This window comes from Eublepharis macularius, chromosome 14, assembly GCF_028583425.1.
Source record: "Eublepharis macularius isolate TG4126 chromosome 14, MPM_Emac_v1.0, whole genome shotgun sequence".
Lineage (NCBI taxonomy): Eukaryota > Metazoa > Chordata > Lepidosauria > Squamata > Eublepharidae > Eublepharis > Eublepharis macularius.
Genome location: NC_072803.1, coordinates 5497035 through 5515113, shown reverse-complemented (window position 1 = coordinate 5515113; position 18079 = coordinate 5497035). Strand labels below are relative to the sequence as shown.

The window sequence follows — 18079 nt, the reverse complement described above, 5'->3', positions numbered from 1 at the left end:
TGACACACTTCTGATGATGTCAAGGGGCATGGCATATGCTAATGAGTTATGCTAATGAGTTATGCTAATGAGTTCCTGCAGCTCTTTTTCTACGAAATGACCTCTGATTGCATCCCAACTAGCGTTTCACCCGCCCCCCCCCCCCCCGCCGTCCCCAAATTCTCCCCGTTTGCTTTGGAGCGGTCGCTACCATTTTGTGGTTCCCTTGGGAGCAGAACGGCCATGTGAAAGTGGGCTTTTTCTTAGAAGGGGTAACACTAATGTGGCACCTGGCATCAGGGGTTATCGCAACGCTACGCCATCTTCTACATCACCCAGGCATACATCCCATAACATTTGCTGAGCCGACGTTCAGACGGCTTGTGGTCCCGGATAACCGATCCACTTCTAGAGTCCAAATACATGTGTCTATTTTGCCTTGTCTCTACATGTCTGTGAGCTCTCATTGGTGGATGGTTTCCGTGACATGCACAGGCATCAAGAAAGACTGATCCCACAGCTATCAGATACACAAGTCCCACACGAACTTTTCCTTACCTCGAAGCCAAGGCTGTGGAGGAAATCCCTCATGTGTGATACGACCCCAATGAGACTGTGTATGCAATACACTTCAAGTGTCCTAAAGAAATGCAGTCCTGATTGATTTTCTGCTAACCACATAAAGCACTTGCATTTCTTTGAATTCCAGCCAGATCTGAAGAACTGGAAGGACCTTTTTCATCTGAATTGATTTATCCTGATTAAATATTTACAAAGAATGCGGAGTGTCTGATTTTTAAATAGAAGATATGTCCAGCTCCGGAATCTAAATGTTATACTAAAGAACATTTCCAGAGGCATGGGGTGGTATTTTTCAGTCCAAAGATATATTTACACACAAAGAAGCATTTTTTGTGCAGTAGGTTTTTCCAAGAGACTAAACAGTTGTAAGAAAGGATGCAGGACTAGTAAGCCAAGTGGAAGGAATGTTGGCTCGAGCATTTAGAAAGTTACACTTTAACTTTCATCCAAGGAAACCGCCTCTTTAAAACTGAGTTGCGCAAGATTATGGCTTGGAAGACTAAGAGCCAAGCTACAAGTGGCTCCTGACACAGGTTGGACACTTGTCAGCTTCCCTCAAGTTTTGATGGGAAATGTAGGCGTCCTGGTTTTAAAGCTTGGCTCTCCATTACAGCTGCAAGACCAGGATGCCTATATTTCCCATCACAGCTTGAGGGAAGCTGATAAGTGTCCAACCTGTGTCAGGTGTCACTTGTAGCTTGGCTCTAAGGTGGCTTAGGCACAAGGAACTAAATATGCATCCATCGGAGATCTGTCCTTCAAACAACTCCACGGCCTGCAACGTTAGCCTAAAATGTACACTACCCCATCCCTTCCCTATGCTTACAAATAAGAGGAAATTGCAAAACCAAAGACAGACCAAGGCAGTCTGCCGAGCAGAGAAGATGGACTCGCTGTTTATCTGTCTGCTCTCCATGCATCAATGCACCAAACCAGCAGCCTGGAAGTTGCTATGGCTCCTGAACATGGTGCACACCATAATATTGATGGATTTGTCCCGAAGCAGTGGCTAAGAGATGTAAATTTGAGTTCTAAAGAGGAACATTATATTTCTGTGAAATTGTCCCCTTTTAGAAAGGGGTTGAGTACACTTGAGAGGGTCCTGTCTCTCCAGTACCATGAAAGAAATTTCTCCTTCAGTTGCTCATTATTTCCAGCAGCTCTAACAAGGCAACAGGCGAAAGCATTCCCCCCCCTCCCTTATTCATATGCATTCTCTGGGTAGCCATTTCTTCCTTATCACCAGAAAATCTGTGACTGAAAGGAAGGCTTGGCTCTCTCTCCTGGGAGACAGGGCCACATGTTGCTGCTCCAGCAAAAAATTAGCGCAGCAGACATTGCCTCTTGCTGCCTGTGGATTTTGTTTGGTCTTCGAGAGACGCTTTTCTCCGGCTCCAAAAATGGATGGAATCATGATTTGGGGAGAGATGGACACATCTGCACCCTGTCCTAGACTCCCAGGACGGAGAGGGCAGTTGTGTCTTCTCCACACACACACATTGAGGGCTTTCTAAAAGAGCCCAACACCTCTTGAATTCTGAGCCTGAGGCAGAAGCCGGGAGTACGGAATGCTTTGGGCCAACCCACCCCCCCCCGCAAGTCATTGTTTCCCACATAGTACTTAAACTGAAGCATCTACCTTCAAGCTTGGTGTCCTTTCTCTCCTTCCATGCCTGATTGACCCAGCTAGACAGAAGGAGGCTTTTTCACCCACAGCTAAAGGAGGAGCGGCATTTCTGGTTGCAGGTTGCGGCTAGTATTAGGGGTTGCCTTTTTAGGGTTGCCAACTCCTGGTTGGGAAATACCTAGAGATTCTGGGGGTGGAGTTCAGGAAGGAGATGGACTTCAGCGAGGTGTAGCACCAGAGAGAGACCACCCTCCGAAGCGGACATTTTCTTCAGGGGAACTGATCTCTCTTGTCCGGAAATCAGTTGTAATTCTGGGAGATTCCAGGAGGCTGGCAACTCTAAGCTTCTACTTCTTTGGCCCAGCATTTGGAAATGAAAGGGACCACCCAGATGCTGGCGTTTCCCTATCAGTATTTGTGAGAACCTGGAGAGAGATTCAATGAGAGACAAGCCTGGCTGCACATCCCAACTGACTTCTCCCTGAAACACGCAAGAAACTCCACACCCTCTTTATTTCCTGGCACGCTGGTTTTAAAGTCCTTCGACGGGGAGACCGTTGTTTAGATCATACGCGCCACTGTTTTCGTCCTGCAGAAGGAGCTTCTCGATGGTCAACGTGCCCATCTCCTTCCTGGCATCTTCCAGCTCATGCGGGACTGGATCTGGAACGGGAACAGGAAGAGGGACAAACTGGGGGGCAGGGAGGGCAGTCGAAACGGGTTGATACTGCAGAGGAGGGCCTGGCAACGTTGAGATGGGCTGAGTCCACGGGAAGTAGCTCAGGGAGGGTTGCTGGTCCACCACGTCTAGATGAGGCATGACAGCCGGAGTGGAGGGTCTCGCCTGTTTGAGAAAATGCACCAACCCATCAGCCCTGATCTGAGGATTTGCAGCTGATCCATACATCAATGTAGGAGTCCAAAAGTCTGAGTCACACATGCATCTCTCATCCTGCCATTGCCCGACCCTTGAGAACTCAACCCTTGCAGCTTCATTGCGAAGTTTGGAAAAGGCATCGTTGTATATGAAAGTCCCTTTTAGGGTGTTCAAGCCAACATGGCCTGTTCACATGTGCAAGTCACCACTAGAGGTGAGCATGAACCGAAATACGAACCAACGTTCATCACGAACTGGGCCAATTCGTGGTTCGCAAACCGGCAGTTCATCAAAGCCCATTTTTGATGAACCGCCACAAACTTTAGGCCTGTTTGTTTGGTTCGTTTTTTGGTTCGTCACTAGAGATGGGCACAAACAACAATACGAACAAAAAAAGCCACGAACGGCCCATTCTGCTGTTTGTGAACAAGCTGTTCATGAGGCCCCATTCTAAACGAACAGGTGGTCGTTGCAAGCCTCGTTCGTTGCTGTTTGTTGCTGTTCATCAGGCTGGCACCTGCAATCAATTCCCTTGGCAACTTAGGCAGGGAACTCTGTCTGAACTCCTGCTATTGCCCTGGAAACCCCAATCTAAGCCCAATTTAGCTTGATAGGCAGGTCTTTCTTCCAAGTGTGGAGCTCCAGATTTGTTACAAGGGAGCAAAGAGCAGGGGGGAGGGGGGCTCCTAGCTCTGGCTTAGTTTGCAGACAGTGGAGCGGGAGAGACAGCTGCTGTTGGCATTTTGATAGAGAGAGTGCATTGGAGCTTGAATTTTCTTTGTGTGTGGTGGAATAGGGATCTACCCCTTCAAGTTCCAGGGCTGCTGCCAGGCTCTGGGCCAAGCTATTATTTATTATTGGTACCTTTCCTGCTGCCTGCTCAGGTCAGGTTTTTGGGAGTGGTGCAGTAGGGATTTTGACCAAACTTGGATGATGGCTGGAGGAGAGCCTGCTGGTCCCCACAAACATGAACAGGACTATGTTCGTGGTTGTTTGTGAGTCTCTGTTTGTGGATGGCAATGAACAACGAACATCATGTTTGGTTTTTTTCCCTGTTCATGCCCATCTCTAACTAATCTATCTAGAAGATCAGTATATAATTGTGGGTATTACTATTGCTATTAATCAGCATTGTATATACATATAAATGATGTATATTCTATGTGTAAATCTACCTATGTATTTATATTAGACATTTTACCCAAGCTTTCACTCCAAAAGGACTAAAGGTGAGTTACAATCAGGAATGGTGTTGTATAGTGGTTACAGTCACAGGACTAGAATCTGGGAGACCCAGGTTCAAATCTCCACTCTAACATCGAACTCCCTGGGTCAGTCACTCTCAGCCTAACCTACCTTCCAGGGTTGTTGTGAAGATAAAATGGGGAGGTGAGAACCATGTATAGTTCCCTGAGCTCCTTGGAAGAAGAGAATAAAAAATACTGGATAGATTTGTAAATAAAATATAAATTCTGCACAAATGCAGAACATGCATGGAAATTACAGCATGCATAAAAATGAATCTGCAAAATCAAAAGGGCAAAGGGGAAAACCAAAAACCAAAAACATCAATGCACAAAAGCAAGCATGAATGAAAGCAAGCAAGCAAGAAAGAAAGGAAACAGAATTGTTGCTAACCTGTACATTAAAGACCTAGGACCAGGAAACTGGGAGGATAGCTTTCCCCCATCACAGCCTGTCCATTAGTTTAGATCTGGAGGCGTGGACTTCCACATTCCCTACCTTAGGGACAGGGCCTTCTCATTGCTGGCACCTCATCTTTGAAACTTGATTTAATGGTTCTTCTACTGATTCTTTTATTTTGCCCTCCTTTTTTTATACTTGATATCTACTGTGCGGGAGGTAGTAATTACTTTCTAAGCTGTGGTTTCTGAATTCTTAATGTTTTTATGTTATTTGATACTGCCTCTTAGGGGAAGATCGACCCTTTAAATAATGTGAACGTTCCTAGTCATTCGCTGCCCCAGAGGACCGATAGCAGCCAGATTACACTGTTTAGCTAAGCATTTCTAGAATATCTAGTAAGTCTCACTTTCTGAAAATAGGTTTATTCTGTTGTGTGTGACCCTATTTGTTGGTAGCAAACTGTATAAAGAAAATTATTAGTAATTGCAATTGAAAAGGCCACAATAAATAATATTGTCAAAATAGTGCGCTGAAAAACAGAGAGCTTAAATATATCATCCAGGCCTCTCTGTTAATATTCAAATCTGATATTCAATATCCAGGTAGCAAGACAGAACAATGGAATTTATGGCCTTCTTCCGTTACAACAGCTCAAATGTTGTGAATCAAAACGGTGAGACTCCTGGCTCAGTCAAGGCTTCTGGGAAACGAACCATCCTGCATTTCATTCTTCTTCAGCTGAGAATGATATCCTAAGGATCCTTCCTTATACGAACCTTAACTCAGTTTAAATCAGAAGCAAGGAGGTTTTGCTCCCCCAAATTTTCCACAAGATTACCCAAAATTGTAAAATGCTGATATTGAATATTTGCCAGACAATTAAAATATTTGCTAAATATTCACAACAATTTCCTATTCTCCCACTATGCAGAAGAAAAACAGGATACAAATACTTTAGATAATACGTAATTATTTAGCACCCAATATTATGCAATTGTAATATTTGATAATTGATAGTGAAGTGCGATTTGAAGGGATGGGGGAAACATCACATTTGAAATCTGCAAAGAAACGGGAAAACAGACCTACTGGGGGAGATCTATTGCGGGGGGGGGGGGTCTGTTGTTGTTGTGTGTGTTCCATCCATCTGAGGTAGGGTTCTCAACTGATGCTGGTGCCCCAGTATGAGAATTGGGGGCAGCAGGACAAGTAATTTAACAGTGTGCTAACTTGTGACATCACTTCCAGTGTGAAACTGGAAATGATGGCATTGCATTGGGGCAATATTCTAGGATTCACCCCAAACTCATAGAATTGAATCACCCCCCACTCCTCCCCACCCTGCGAAGTAGTGGTAGAGGTTCAAGCCCAGACTAATCTGAAGTGCGTAGGATAAGCGCATGAGATGTAGCATTTTCACCACTGGCAAGAAAGTTGCAGAAGAGTGGCCTGAGTTCTCCCGTCATGACAACTGATCTCCCATCAGTTTCCTTGGAGGAAATGGCAGGTGTTGGAGGGTAGACTCTATGGTTTACCCTAAAGTCTAGAAGAAATGGAAGTTGTAGAGTGACTACAGAGGGTGAACTTCTACTTCTGCTATTGTAACCCCTTTGAGGTAATTGGTTTCGCCCAGTAGGGCGGAGTCAGTAGCTAGAGCCAGGCAGCTGAGGAAGAAGCCGGTTGCTGGGGAGCTTGATAATAATTAATATGCTCTTATCACCTTGAATAAGGTAATTAGAAATGTTGTATGTGAACAATATGACTGAAAGTGGTATTTGTGTATTGTGTTTGGTTGATGTAACTGGAATTGTATTATTTTTGCAGGATTGTAATTCTCCAAGAAGAGGACAGAAGCCTGGGTTCCGATTGCTTCAAACTGGAAAGATTGTGAAAAAGGATTCTACCACTTGCTGGGATCTGACAAGTTGAACTGTTTACTAGAGGTGGGCACAAATCGAAATACGAACCAAAATTCATTATGAACCAGGCCGGTTCATGGTTCGCAAACCAGTGGTTCATCAGAGCCCATTTCTGATGAACCACCACGAACTTTAGGCCGGTTCGTTTGGTTCATTTTTCAGTCCATCACTGCAGACCACCTGGTGCCAATCAGTTTCCTAGGCAACGGAGGGATGGGCTTTCTGCAGCCCCAGAAGTGACCTTCTGCTCTCCGGAAAGTGGCGTTTTCATGAACCAAACAAACCTGTTCGTGAACCAGGGCAAGTTTGTGAAAATTCAATAACCGCACGGTTCGGTATTTTCCTGGTTCGTGCCCACCTCTACCGTTTACCTTTTCAAAGATATTGTTGGCTGAAAGTTTCTGTATGGTTGCACTTATGAGTTGAGTTAAAGGAAAAAATAGCTGTATTGTATTTACTGTTAAATGATTTTTTTAAAAAATCTTAACTTACAATTGTGTGAAAGTTTGCTTCCTAAGCCCCATAGAACCCATATAAAGTTACACTATGGTATATCATAAAGACTAGGAGAAGGTGATTGTCACCTGTGAAGACACTAAAGGCCAGAGGCTGTTAGAGACTGAGATGAGAAAGGGACTGCTGTCTGCTAGCATCCTCTTATGGGTTTCCAGATTGGACTTCCCCCAACACTGAAAAAAACTTTAAAAGCTTTGTAAGGTTGAGTGGAACATATCTGGATAGCAGCCAGTTATACCACCACAAATACTTAGGATCAAAACATTAGTATGACATACAGAAGCCTACAAGTGATGCAAGGTGGGAGGGAAAGGGTCATGATATGAGGTGGAAAATTTAAGTTTAAATTTTATATTTTGGTGGGAGGAAGTGACCTCACATGAAGGGGAGGGGTTGATAAAACTTTGATTGGGATGTGACATTACAGGATATGATATCACATGATGTGACATCACAGGATGATTTTATGTCCCATGTGCCACCTCTTATCTCCAAACTCCTCCCTCCCTGGGCGTCACCCCCAAACCTCCAGAAATCTCCCAAGATGGACTTGGTAGCCCTATGCAGCAGAACTCCCTCCTCCAAAGATATGTGTATGTTCCTGTTCAGCATTGGTTTTCAGCAAAACATTTTTTTCTAGAAACAAATAAGCAAAGTTAGTTCTTCATATCCACATCTAGCAACCTTGAAGTTTGGACCTGCTGTGTGAACAAACTTACCGCAAAGTTTGTGATCAGTGGCTGAGATGCATAGGTCAGTACTGAAGACGTTCCAACAAGGGTATAGCTGGGGCACATGGACTGAACATACATGTCTGCTGTATAAGGACAGCTGACCGCTTCATGCGACACATAATCTGGGTAGGTAGTCCACTGGGTCAGTGGCTGTAGGGAGGCTGCCGCTGGTTGAGCCACCCACCCAGAGTAGAGCGACGTATCATCGGTAATTGGCAACGAAGGTGCAACCAAATCCGATTCTGTGCAGACCTGGCCTGCAAGAAAGAAGACAATCGAAAGTTCACCCAAGAGGGGAGCAGAAAACAAAGCAATGGACAAAAGGGTGGGGGGTGAAAAGAATTCTGAAAGCATTACCAGTGGGTGAATAGGATGGAAGTGGCTGGTGGGGGAAAAACACCTAAAAGGAAAGAACAGATTGGCATCAGCCGTTTAAGCAAGATATAAATGCCAGAAACACAATTACTCAGAGGCCAAGTAGGAAACTTATTTCAGCATCAGCAATGTTCACAGCATGACCCCCTCCAAGCCAAGTCAAAGAAGCTCTCAGAATAAAAGCCTCTCTTTGGAGAAGGCGGGAAGGATCCCAGGGCTAAGCTAGAAGTGAGGAATTACACTTGAATGGCAAGTGGGCAGACTCGGGGCCAAGCTAGAAGTGAGGAATTACACTTGAATGGCAAGTGAACAGACTCAGACACTACGTGATCAATTGGAGCGCCTGTGGACCGCAAGTGAACAGGGAGAAATACATGTGAGTCTGTACACTTGCCATTCAAGCGTAATTCCTCACTTCTAGCTTGGCCCTCACATGTATTCCTCCCTGTTCACTTGCGCTCCACTCGATCACTATGTGATCAGAAGCAGCATCTCTTCGTTTCTGCTGCACATGTGTGTGGGTGTCATGCTCAAGTCCCCACTCAGATTTAAGTCTCAAGACTTTTGCAATCTTGCCTTTTTTTTAGAAGTTGTGCAAAATTTCCTTTCAGCTCCCCTTTTAATCTGCCATCCCCAAGTGGCTGGTCGGTGTAGTTGACATCATGGAATCTACACAGGAGGAAGATACTTTCTTTCCCCCACAAACTTCCTTTCTTACCGTTGCTCCTGAAGCCGAGTTTGCGTTCTGAGCAATTCCACGTTTTCGCTTCAGAAGCTCCCTCACTGGCTCCTTGACACGGACACCTTGATAGGGGCGTGGCAGGGGAGGTTGCTCAGTTGCAGAAGCTACGGAAAATATTTGGAGCGTTAGTTTTCTTCCACGCTACTTTGGATACTTTCCTTTCTTGGCTCCAAACACTCCTGTGTTGCTCCTTCAGAGCAAAATGTGGATTTGATTCTAATCGAGTGGGGTGGGGGATGAACGTAGCCCCCGATGGTTGTTGTGGGTTTTCCGGGCTGTATTGCCGTGGCCACGGCAATACAGCCCGGAAAACCCACAACAATCATCATTCTCCGGCCATGAAAGCCTTTGACAATACAACGTAGCCCCCCTTTGATGAGATGGCGTAAATGTACGGATATGAAAAAAGACTTAATCTGGCATGCTTCCCCAGCGCTCGGCCCCATTACCAAAGTTCAGAGCTGAGACACGTTAAGCAATAATCATGGCTTCCTTGGAGCACGTGCAGAGTGCATTTCCCACAGACTCAGGCTTGAATGCGAATTGTAGAATATTGAATTGTGGATTGTGAGACGTTCTGATTTCGCTATGGCTTTCGATAAAAGTTATTTCAATATCAAGATTTTGAACATTTTCTTCCAAAGTCGTAGTGGCCAGCCCTGGCAAGAGTCAGGTTTACGTTTCAGACCATTTCACAAAATTACTGGTTACTTTCCCTATTTGGTTTGTGACTCTTCGTGGGTAACTTGGAGGGCACATCTACCTATCCCCCGATTTAAACTGGATTTGAATCTGGTTTGACTGTCCTAGGTTTAATGAAAAGATCCTGTGTTGGAAGACAATAGACCTGTTGTGCGTTTATTGTTGCTAGGATATGCTGTTTGGGAATCCTGATGAATAAAATAGTTTGGAATTGGTGTAATTGTTTTATTGCTTTTTAGCTAAGCAGTATGGTTACAGATCAGGGGGCTGAAGCTAATGAATTGCTAACACTTCCTCTGTACTACCTGGTCTGCAGCCAGACCAAAAGCCACTCTGAAGTCTTGACAGTATGAGTCACAAGGAAATATAATATTCAGTTTTTTTCCTATCTGAAACTGTTAAGCTTTATCACACACAAACTATTTTGTGGCAGTGAATTGCCGCTGCATCAAAGTTCAGGAAATCCGTGAAATATAGATAAATCCCTTCATAGCCGCATTTCTGCAGTGTGCTGTGACTGAAATCAGTATGTCGCATAGCTCAACGAATAACTCCCCTTTCCTTCTTTCTACCCAGCAGCAAATCAACAAACAGGCAAAAGTCAATACACAAAAGGAGTCCAAATTCACCAGAAATCTGAAGAGTCCAAAGTTTCTTTATATCCATATCAGAAACATAAATTAATGTGAAGTGTAGGAGTGCTGATATCAAACACAGTGGAATGTGGCCAGAATTGAAAGGGCTCTGAGCAACCCTGAAGTGTTCTTGATGAGAACGCCGTATGAACGCTTTGTACATCTGTGTGAACAGCAAGACAGTCTGGTGCCTAAAAAAGAAAGCCCAAAAGCCACCTTGTCCTCTTACTTGTCCACAGAGGGGCATAATCCACCAGGGAGTTCTCCTCAGAAACAAACGGGAGCTAACAAAGAGATGTGTGTCTCTAGGCATGTATACATAAGACTTGGCATGTAATTGTGGCCATATGATGACCGGAGCAAATGCTGAAGGGCTGGAACTGGATCTGCCCACATACTCAGTCCCATGGAGACACAAACATGGGGAAAAGATCCAGAGGAGTTAGCCGTGTCAGTCTGTAGTAGCAAAATCAAAAAGAGTCCAGTAGCACTTTTAAGACTAACCAATTTTATTGTGGCATAAGCTTTTGAGAATCACGTTCTCGCATCTGGTGGGGAGGACTGTGGTTATCGAGGGCTTGTGCTGCTGAACTCTTTTTGATTTTGCTGCTACAGACTAACACGGCAAACTCCTTTGAACCTTTACACAAGCAAACTGATCCCCACACCAAAAGGAGCTGTTTGCACTTCCATATCAAAGGAGTTGTTTACATCCCCCTCTCCTCCCCCCTCCCCTCCCCTCCCCTCCTCTATATTTGACCAGTTTCCTTCTGCCCTCCATGCATCTGACGAAGAGAACGTGATTCTCAAAAGCTTATGCTACAATAAAATTGGTTAGTTTTAAAGGTGCTACTGGACTCTTTTTGATAAGTCATACATGCTCTGCAGAGGAAAGTAAATATGGTACTTATGCTCGGAAAATGGGCAGCATCTGGCTTGGGCAAGCAGAGCTTCTGGTCATAGATCCAGAGGAGTTAGCCGTGTTAGTCTGTAGTAGCAAAATCAAAAAGAGTCCAGTAGCACCTTTAAGACTAACCAATTTTATTGTGGCATAAGCTTTTGAGAATCACGTTCTCGCATCTGGCGGGGAGGACTGTGGTTATCGAGGGCTTGTGCTGCTGAACTCTTTTTGATTTTGCTACTACAGACTAACACGGCAAACTCCTTTGAATCTTTACACAAGCAAACTGATCCCCACACCAAAAGGAGCTGCCTGCATCTCCATATCAAAGGAGTTGTTTACATCCCCCCTCTCCTCCTCCCCCCTCCCCTCCCCTCTCCTCCTCTATATTTGACCAGTTTCCTTCTGCCCTCCATGCATCTGACGAAGAGAACGTGATTCTCAAAAGCTTATGCTACAATAAAATTGGTTAGTTTTAAAGGTGCTACTGGACTCTTTTTGATTAAACATGGGGGAAAGGCTCTTTAACCCTCTCCTCTCCAAATAAGTTAAACAAATAACAGCAACAACATTAGATTTATATACTACCCCTCATGACAACTTAACGCCCACTCAGAACAGTTCACAAAATGTATTATTATTATTATCATCATGACAATCACCCTATGAGGTGGGGGCTGAGAGAGCTCAGAGGGAGCTGTGACTGACCCAAGTTTACCCAGCCGGCTTCAAGTGGAGGAGTGGGGAATCAACCCTGGCTCTCCATATTAGAGTCCTGCTGCTCTTAACCAGAACACCAAACAGCTACAGAGGCTTTGGCAAAGTTCTTCCACTGTCCATCGCATTTTCCTGCTTTTCCTGGCTTATGTAAGAGGAGTTTGAGCCTTTGTTAGTTTTTCACACTGGAGGCTTAAACCCATGGCCTGCACCTTGACCCAAGAGGGGTGAACCATATAATAATGAGGGGAGGGTGGGCTTGGGATCACTGGGTACGCTGGTAGACAAATTAGAACATCCCCTGGTTGCCTGTCTGGAATATAGCAGGCTCACTAAATTGTCTGTAGTAACTCAATGCAGAAACAATGTGCTGGCCAGAGAAACAGGGTTCTCCTAAGAAGTGATAACGTGGTTTCAGATATGGAAGGGACAGAAATGCTCAGTCCTGCCCTACCTAAATGGCGCCCCTGGTGTCCAGCTCTAGCATTACAGCCTCTATGCAATGCCTGTTATAGCCAGCGGATTTCAAATAACAGCTTTGGACTTGGAATCAGGTTGGCCTAGTGGGCTTTGCTTAATGGAATCCGCCAGCTAAAATGCACAGTTCACTTCAACCTAAACCATAATCTGTTTCAGATTCAAGTGCCAGGAAACTGCCTTGCGTATGCCTGAGGCTCTTCTGTAAATATTGTCACTTGGTCGTCGACACTTTTAATGCTCCTCAGCACAAAAATCTAGCACAAAACGCTATCCATCAAATATGACATTATTGCAGAACAGGTGAGAAAATAAACTGGTTTACTAATCCTTCTGGATCTCTGGACACAAATCAGAATATTATTTCGTACAGGTCTGAAGATTCATTGAGGAATCAACCTCACAACTGTGAAAGGTTCCAGGCCCTCAAAAGCAATTCAAGATCTTCATATAAACAAAAGCACGAGTAGTCCTATTGACCTCAGTGGTTCTACTTGTACGCTTGCAGAGTGTATATAGTCATGCATATTATGGAGCACACTATCAAGCTGATAATGTCTGGACAGTGGAGGATTTAGCATACATTATTTTAGTCTGTTTTTTTATTCAGAATGGACCATCAAAAACCACCCCAAGCCCTACAGAAAGAGGGTGCTAGATTATTGAAAAAAATAATAAATGTTTTGGCTTTCTAAACAAATGAAAGTTGTCAAACTAAGGTTAATTCCATACTAAAGAGTGTAGACAAAAAGTCAACTGATCTATTTGATTGTTTTTAATCCCACCCTTTTTTCAAAGACTGCTTCACACCACTCATTTTAATTTTTTATTTATAGCAAAGAAAATGCCCCCCCCCCAAAAGTTATATTGCAATGTTCAATGAACAGCATCCAGTTCTTTACAAATCTCCTGTTTTGATTGCTCTTGGTTTCCCTCTGGGACAAAGTCGATTTTATTAAGAATGCTATATCCCCGATGCGTTTCTGCCGCGGCGTCACTGAAGGTGAGGTAATAAGCTTGCATTATGCAGTGATGCGCATCCGTCAAGGCAATTGCTAAGGGCAAGGCCGTGACCAATTCTGCGTATCGTCCATTCCAGCACAGCTTTTAAAATAACCTGACAATACCACTTTTGGGTTTCTTCGTATTTCATATCCTGGCATTTCTTCAGTTGCAGTTCGGATTTGTTTCCAGAAGCAGTTTATGATCCGACAGCTCCATGTACACGTGATATCTGCTCTTGCAGCTTGTCATTGGGTAAACCTTGAGCCCCCGCCCCATTTTCTCCAACAAAGGGAGATTTGACTCTTGAAAGCTCATACCCGGGAAATCTAGAAGGTGCTGTTGGACCTGGATCTTGCTCTTCGACTGCAGACCAACACAGGTACATACCTAAAACCAGGGCTTTTTTTCTGGGAAAAGATGGGGTGGAACTCAGTGGGTTGCCCTCAGAGAAAATGGTCACATGGCCGGTGGCCCCGCCCCCTGATCTCCAGACAGTCTGGAGATCAGGGGGCGGGGCCACCGGCCATGTGACCATTTTCAAGACGTTCCGGAACTCCGTTCCCCCGAGTTCCCGCTGAAAAAAAGCCCTGCCTAAAACTATCCCCATAAGGCAAGTTAGGCCGAGCGAATGACACTGACAGAAAGTCGCCCAGTGAGAACTTTGTAGTAGGAATTTTAATCCCGGTCTTCCATATCCAAATGTGACACGTTAACTGCTATGCCACATAAGTTTTATCCAATTCAAAGGCATCCACAAACCTCTTTCCTAATTCGAATTAAGCGTAAAGTCCTTCTCCTGCCCTTTCTATTGATTGCCGTTCTTTCTGCTCTTCTTCCTCTGCACGCTCTCTCTTTCTCTGTCAACCTTGACAGCCAGTGTGATGTAGGGTTGGAGGGCAGGAGTAGGATCCGGGAGACCCAGGTTCGAATCCCCACTCTGCCACAGAAGCTTTCTGGGTGACCTTGGGCCAGCCACACTATTAAGTACTGGGGTAGGCCCCGCAAGTGACTCAGCCAGGCAGTGACTTCAGCTCATAGTATAGTTTATTGTACAAGAGAAGAACAACTGGCCCCGAAAGGGCCACAATATATACACTCCCAACTCCACCCCATATCCATAACAACCCAAAAAGAACGTGGGCTTTAGGATCCTTCATTTGCATGCACACAACAAAAGACATCCTGTTTACTTGATTGCAATTGGCTCCTGTCCAAGGAATAACGATTGGTTGCTGACATCCCAATTCCTGATAGGATTGGTTACCTTAGGAGCCTAGTTCTCCTTGAAGCTAGCTCAATACATAACACCCCTCCCCCCTAAGCTTGGGGCGCCCCGCTCCAAACATAGTCCCCCAGAAAGGCCGGTGGTTGGCGCACCCGTTGGGACCTGCGCAACCCCTCTGTGTTCTGGCTCCCCGCGGTCGGTCCCTCGCTATCGGTTGCCGGTTCCCCAGCAGGAATGGAGGGGGTTGTCTCGGCGGCGCCTGCAGCGCCGTGTGTCATGGGTAGCGGGTCGTGGCTTCCCCGCGGCCTGCCCGGGTGGCTCCCGGTTGCCGCACCAGCTACCTCTCTAGTCTCTGTGACACAAGGGGGCAAGTTACCGTCCCGTTCCGGCTCTCGCGGTGGCCATCGTTTCCGCAGCTGGTCGATGTGCCAGCGGTAGATCTTGCCCTCGGAGTCGGCTACTTCGTAGGAGACGGGTCCGGTAGTCCTGGAGATGGTTGCCGGTATCCAGACTGGCCCGGCCCCGTAGTTCCGGGCATACACTCGGTCGCCTGGCTGGAACGCTCGGGGTGGGTCCGGCGCCTCCGTCTCTCCTTTGGCGTCGGGTGCGAAGTCTGGGTGCAGCCGATCCAGTAGTGTGGTCAACCTCCGCCCCATTAGCAGCTCTGCTGGGCTCCGGCCCGTCGTGGCATGGGGGGTGATGTGTTGACGCAGCAAGAGGTCCGCCAGGCGCTGGCTAAAGTCCCCCCGGCCAAGCTTGTGCAGTGACTCCTTCGTTGACCTCACCATGCGCTCCGCTTGCCCGTTCGTGGAGGGATGAAACGGCGCCGATGTGACGTGCCGGATGGCATTGTTCTCCAGGAACGTTTGAAATTCCCGCGACGTGAACTGGGCGGCGTTGTCCGACACGATGGTGTCCGGCAGCCCGTGTGTTGCAATTAGGCGCCGAAGGGCGCGGATGACAACTCCCGACGTCATGGCTGATACCGGGACTACCTCCAGCCACTTGGAGTATGAGTCCACAACAACTAGGAAAGTGTGTCCTTGGAAGGGGCCCGCAAAGTCTATGTGGAGCCGCGACCATGGCGTTCGCGTTGTCTCCCAGGCTCGCACCGGAGCTTGCGGCATTTCGGGCCGGGCTTCTTGGCAAGGCTGGCAAGCACGGACCCATCCTTCCACCTCCCTGTCTATTCCCGGCCACCACACATAGCTGCGGGCCAGCGCCTTCATCTTTACTATCCCTGGGTGCCCCACGTGCAGCGCCTCTAGCACCCGCTGTCGCAGCTTGGGGGGAATGACGACCCTGCTCCCCCAGAGTAGACACCCTTTGTGCACTGATAGCTCAAGTTGGCGGGAGTGAAATGGTTGGAGCTCAGGTTCAGCTCCCCCCGCTGGCCACCCCCTCCACACCCAGTTGAGGACCCAGGAGAGAGTGGGGTCCTTGGCAGAGTGTGCCGCTATGTCCGAAGCCACAAGGGGGGGCTGTGGCAAGTCCTCGATCTGCATGACCCCGTGGGCCGGTGAGGGGTCATCGGCAGGCTCTGGCAATGGCAGGCGGCTGAGGGCATCGGCATGCCCAATGGCCTTCCCCGGCCTGTAGGACAGCTGGTAGTCGTAGGCAGACAGGAACACCGACCAGCGCAGCATCCGGGGCGACATTACTTGCGGCGTTTGCCGGTCCGCCGCTAATAGGCCGAGTAGCGGCTTGTGGTCCGTGGTTATCTCAAACCGCCGCCCGTAGACGTAGTCGTGGAACTTCTTGACTCCTGCTACCAGTGCCAGGGCCTCCTTGTCGATCTGTGCGTAGTTCTGCTCAGCTCGTGACAGGGATCTTGAGAAGTAGGCGATCGGCGCCTCCCGGCCGTCTGGCATCCGGTGGCTCAGCACAGCGCCGATCCCATACGGAGAAGCATCGCTGGCAAGGATGAGCGGCTTGCTTTCGTCGAAATGCGTCAGCACTGCCTCGGATGACAGGAGCTCCTTGACCGCTGTAAACGCACGGGCGTGCCTGCGGTCCCACGTCCACTTGGCGTTTTTTTCCAGGAGGCGGTGCAAGGGTTCCGCCAGCGACGCCTTGTGTGGTAGGAAGGCGTGGTAAAAGTTCAGTAGCCCCAAGAAGGCTTGGAGTTCCTTCTTGGAGCGAGGTGGCGGAGCTTGGGAGATGGCTTGCACCTTGCTATCCGTTGGGTGGATTCCGTCTGCATCAATGAGGAATCCTAGGAACTCCACTCTGGGCACGCCGAACTGGCACTTCTCCTTCTTTACCTTGAGTCCCGCGTCTTGGAGGCGGCGCAGCACTTCCCGGAGCCTGTCGGAGAGCTCGGAGGGGGCGGATCCCGCGATCAGGTGTTATGTATTGAGCTAGCTTCAAGGAGAACTAGGCTCCTAAGGTAACCAATCCTATCAGGAATTGGGATGTCAGCAACCAATCGTTATTCCTTGGACAGGAGCCAATTGCAATCAAGTAAACAGGATGTCTTTTGTTGTGTGCATGCAAATGAAGGATCCTAAAGCCCACGTTCTTATTGGGTTGTTATGGATATGGGGTGGAGTTGGGAGTGTATATATTGTGGCCCTTTCGGGGCCAGTTGTTCTTCTCTTGTACAATAAACTATACTATGAGCTGAAGTCACTGCCTGGCTGAGTCACTTGTGGGGCCTACCCCAGTACTTAATACTGGCGACGAAGGTGGGATACAGCACGGGTATGCAGCCCCGCAAGAGGAGTGCCCAGAGCGAAATCACTACATGCGGGTAGGCAGCCCCGCGCTGAGAGAAATCACGACATGCGGGTAAGCAGCCCCGCGCCACAGAGCTGAATCACGCCCAGCAAGGAATTGTCGCCTTGTCCAGCCGCACTCGCTCGCCCCTCCGCCAGCGCAAGGGGACAATGGCTACCGCGGGCCACTTTGGGCCTTTTGACTCAGCCTCCAAGGACTGGGAGTCCTACATTGTGAGGTTCGAATTCTACCTTGAAGCTAGCTCAATACATAACACACACCCTCTCAGCCTAACCTACCTCACAGGGTTGTTGTGAGGATATAATGGAGGAGAGGAGAATGGTTTAAGACACTTTGGATCTCTATTAGAATCATAGAGTTGGAAGAGATCTGAAGGGTCATCTAGTCCAACCCTCTGCACAATGCAGGAAATTCACAACTGCCCCCCCCCCGGTGACCTCTGCTCCATGCCCAGAAGATGACAAAACACCGTCAGGGTCTCTAGCCAAACTGGCCTGAGGAAAATTGCTCCCTGACTCTAAGGTGGCGCTTGGCATTTCCCCGGGTGTGTAAGAAGGGGCCACAGGAGCTAAGCACTCCTTCCTGCCCTCCCTCTCATAATCTGCCCAGGTTCACAGAATCAGCCTTGCTGTCAGATGGCCATCTAGCCTTTGCTTAAAAACCTCCAAAGAAGGAGAGAC

At 47.4% G+C, this 18079-nt stretch overlaps 1 protein-coding gene across 1 annotated transcript in view; it reads right to left on the bottom strand.

Annotated features, from left to right (window-relative positions):
* Window positions 1–2263: 2263 nt before the first annotated feature.
* The window catches only part of POU2AF1 (POU class 2 homeobox associating factor 1), a 32052-nt gene continuing 16236 nt past the window's right edge, over window positions 2264–18079 (bottom strand). The window contains exons 2-5 of the mRNA XM_054998389.1: window positions 8975–9102; window positions 8239–8281; window positions 7867–8138; window positions 2264–3032 (exon numbers count right to left, since the gene is read on the bottom strand). Of these exons, the coding sequence (XP_054854364.1) occupies window positions 2721–3032; window positions 7867–8138; window positions 8239–8281; window positions 8975–9102 (755 nt within the window). The 3' untranslated portion in view covers window positions 2264–2720. The remainder of the gene's footprint in view (window positions 3033–7866; window positions 8139–8238; window positions 8282–8974; window positions 9103–18079) is intronic.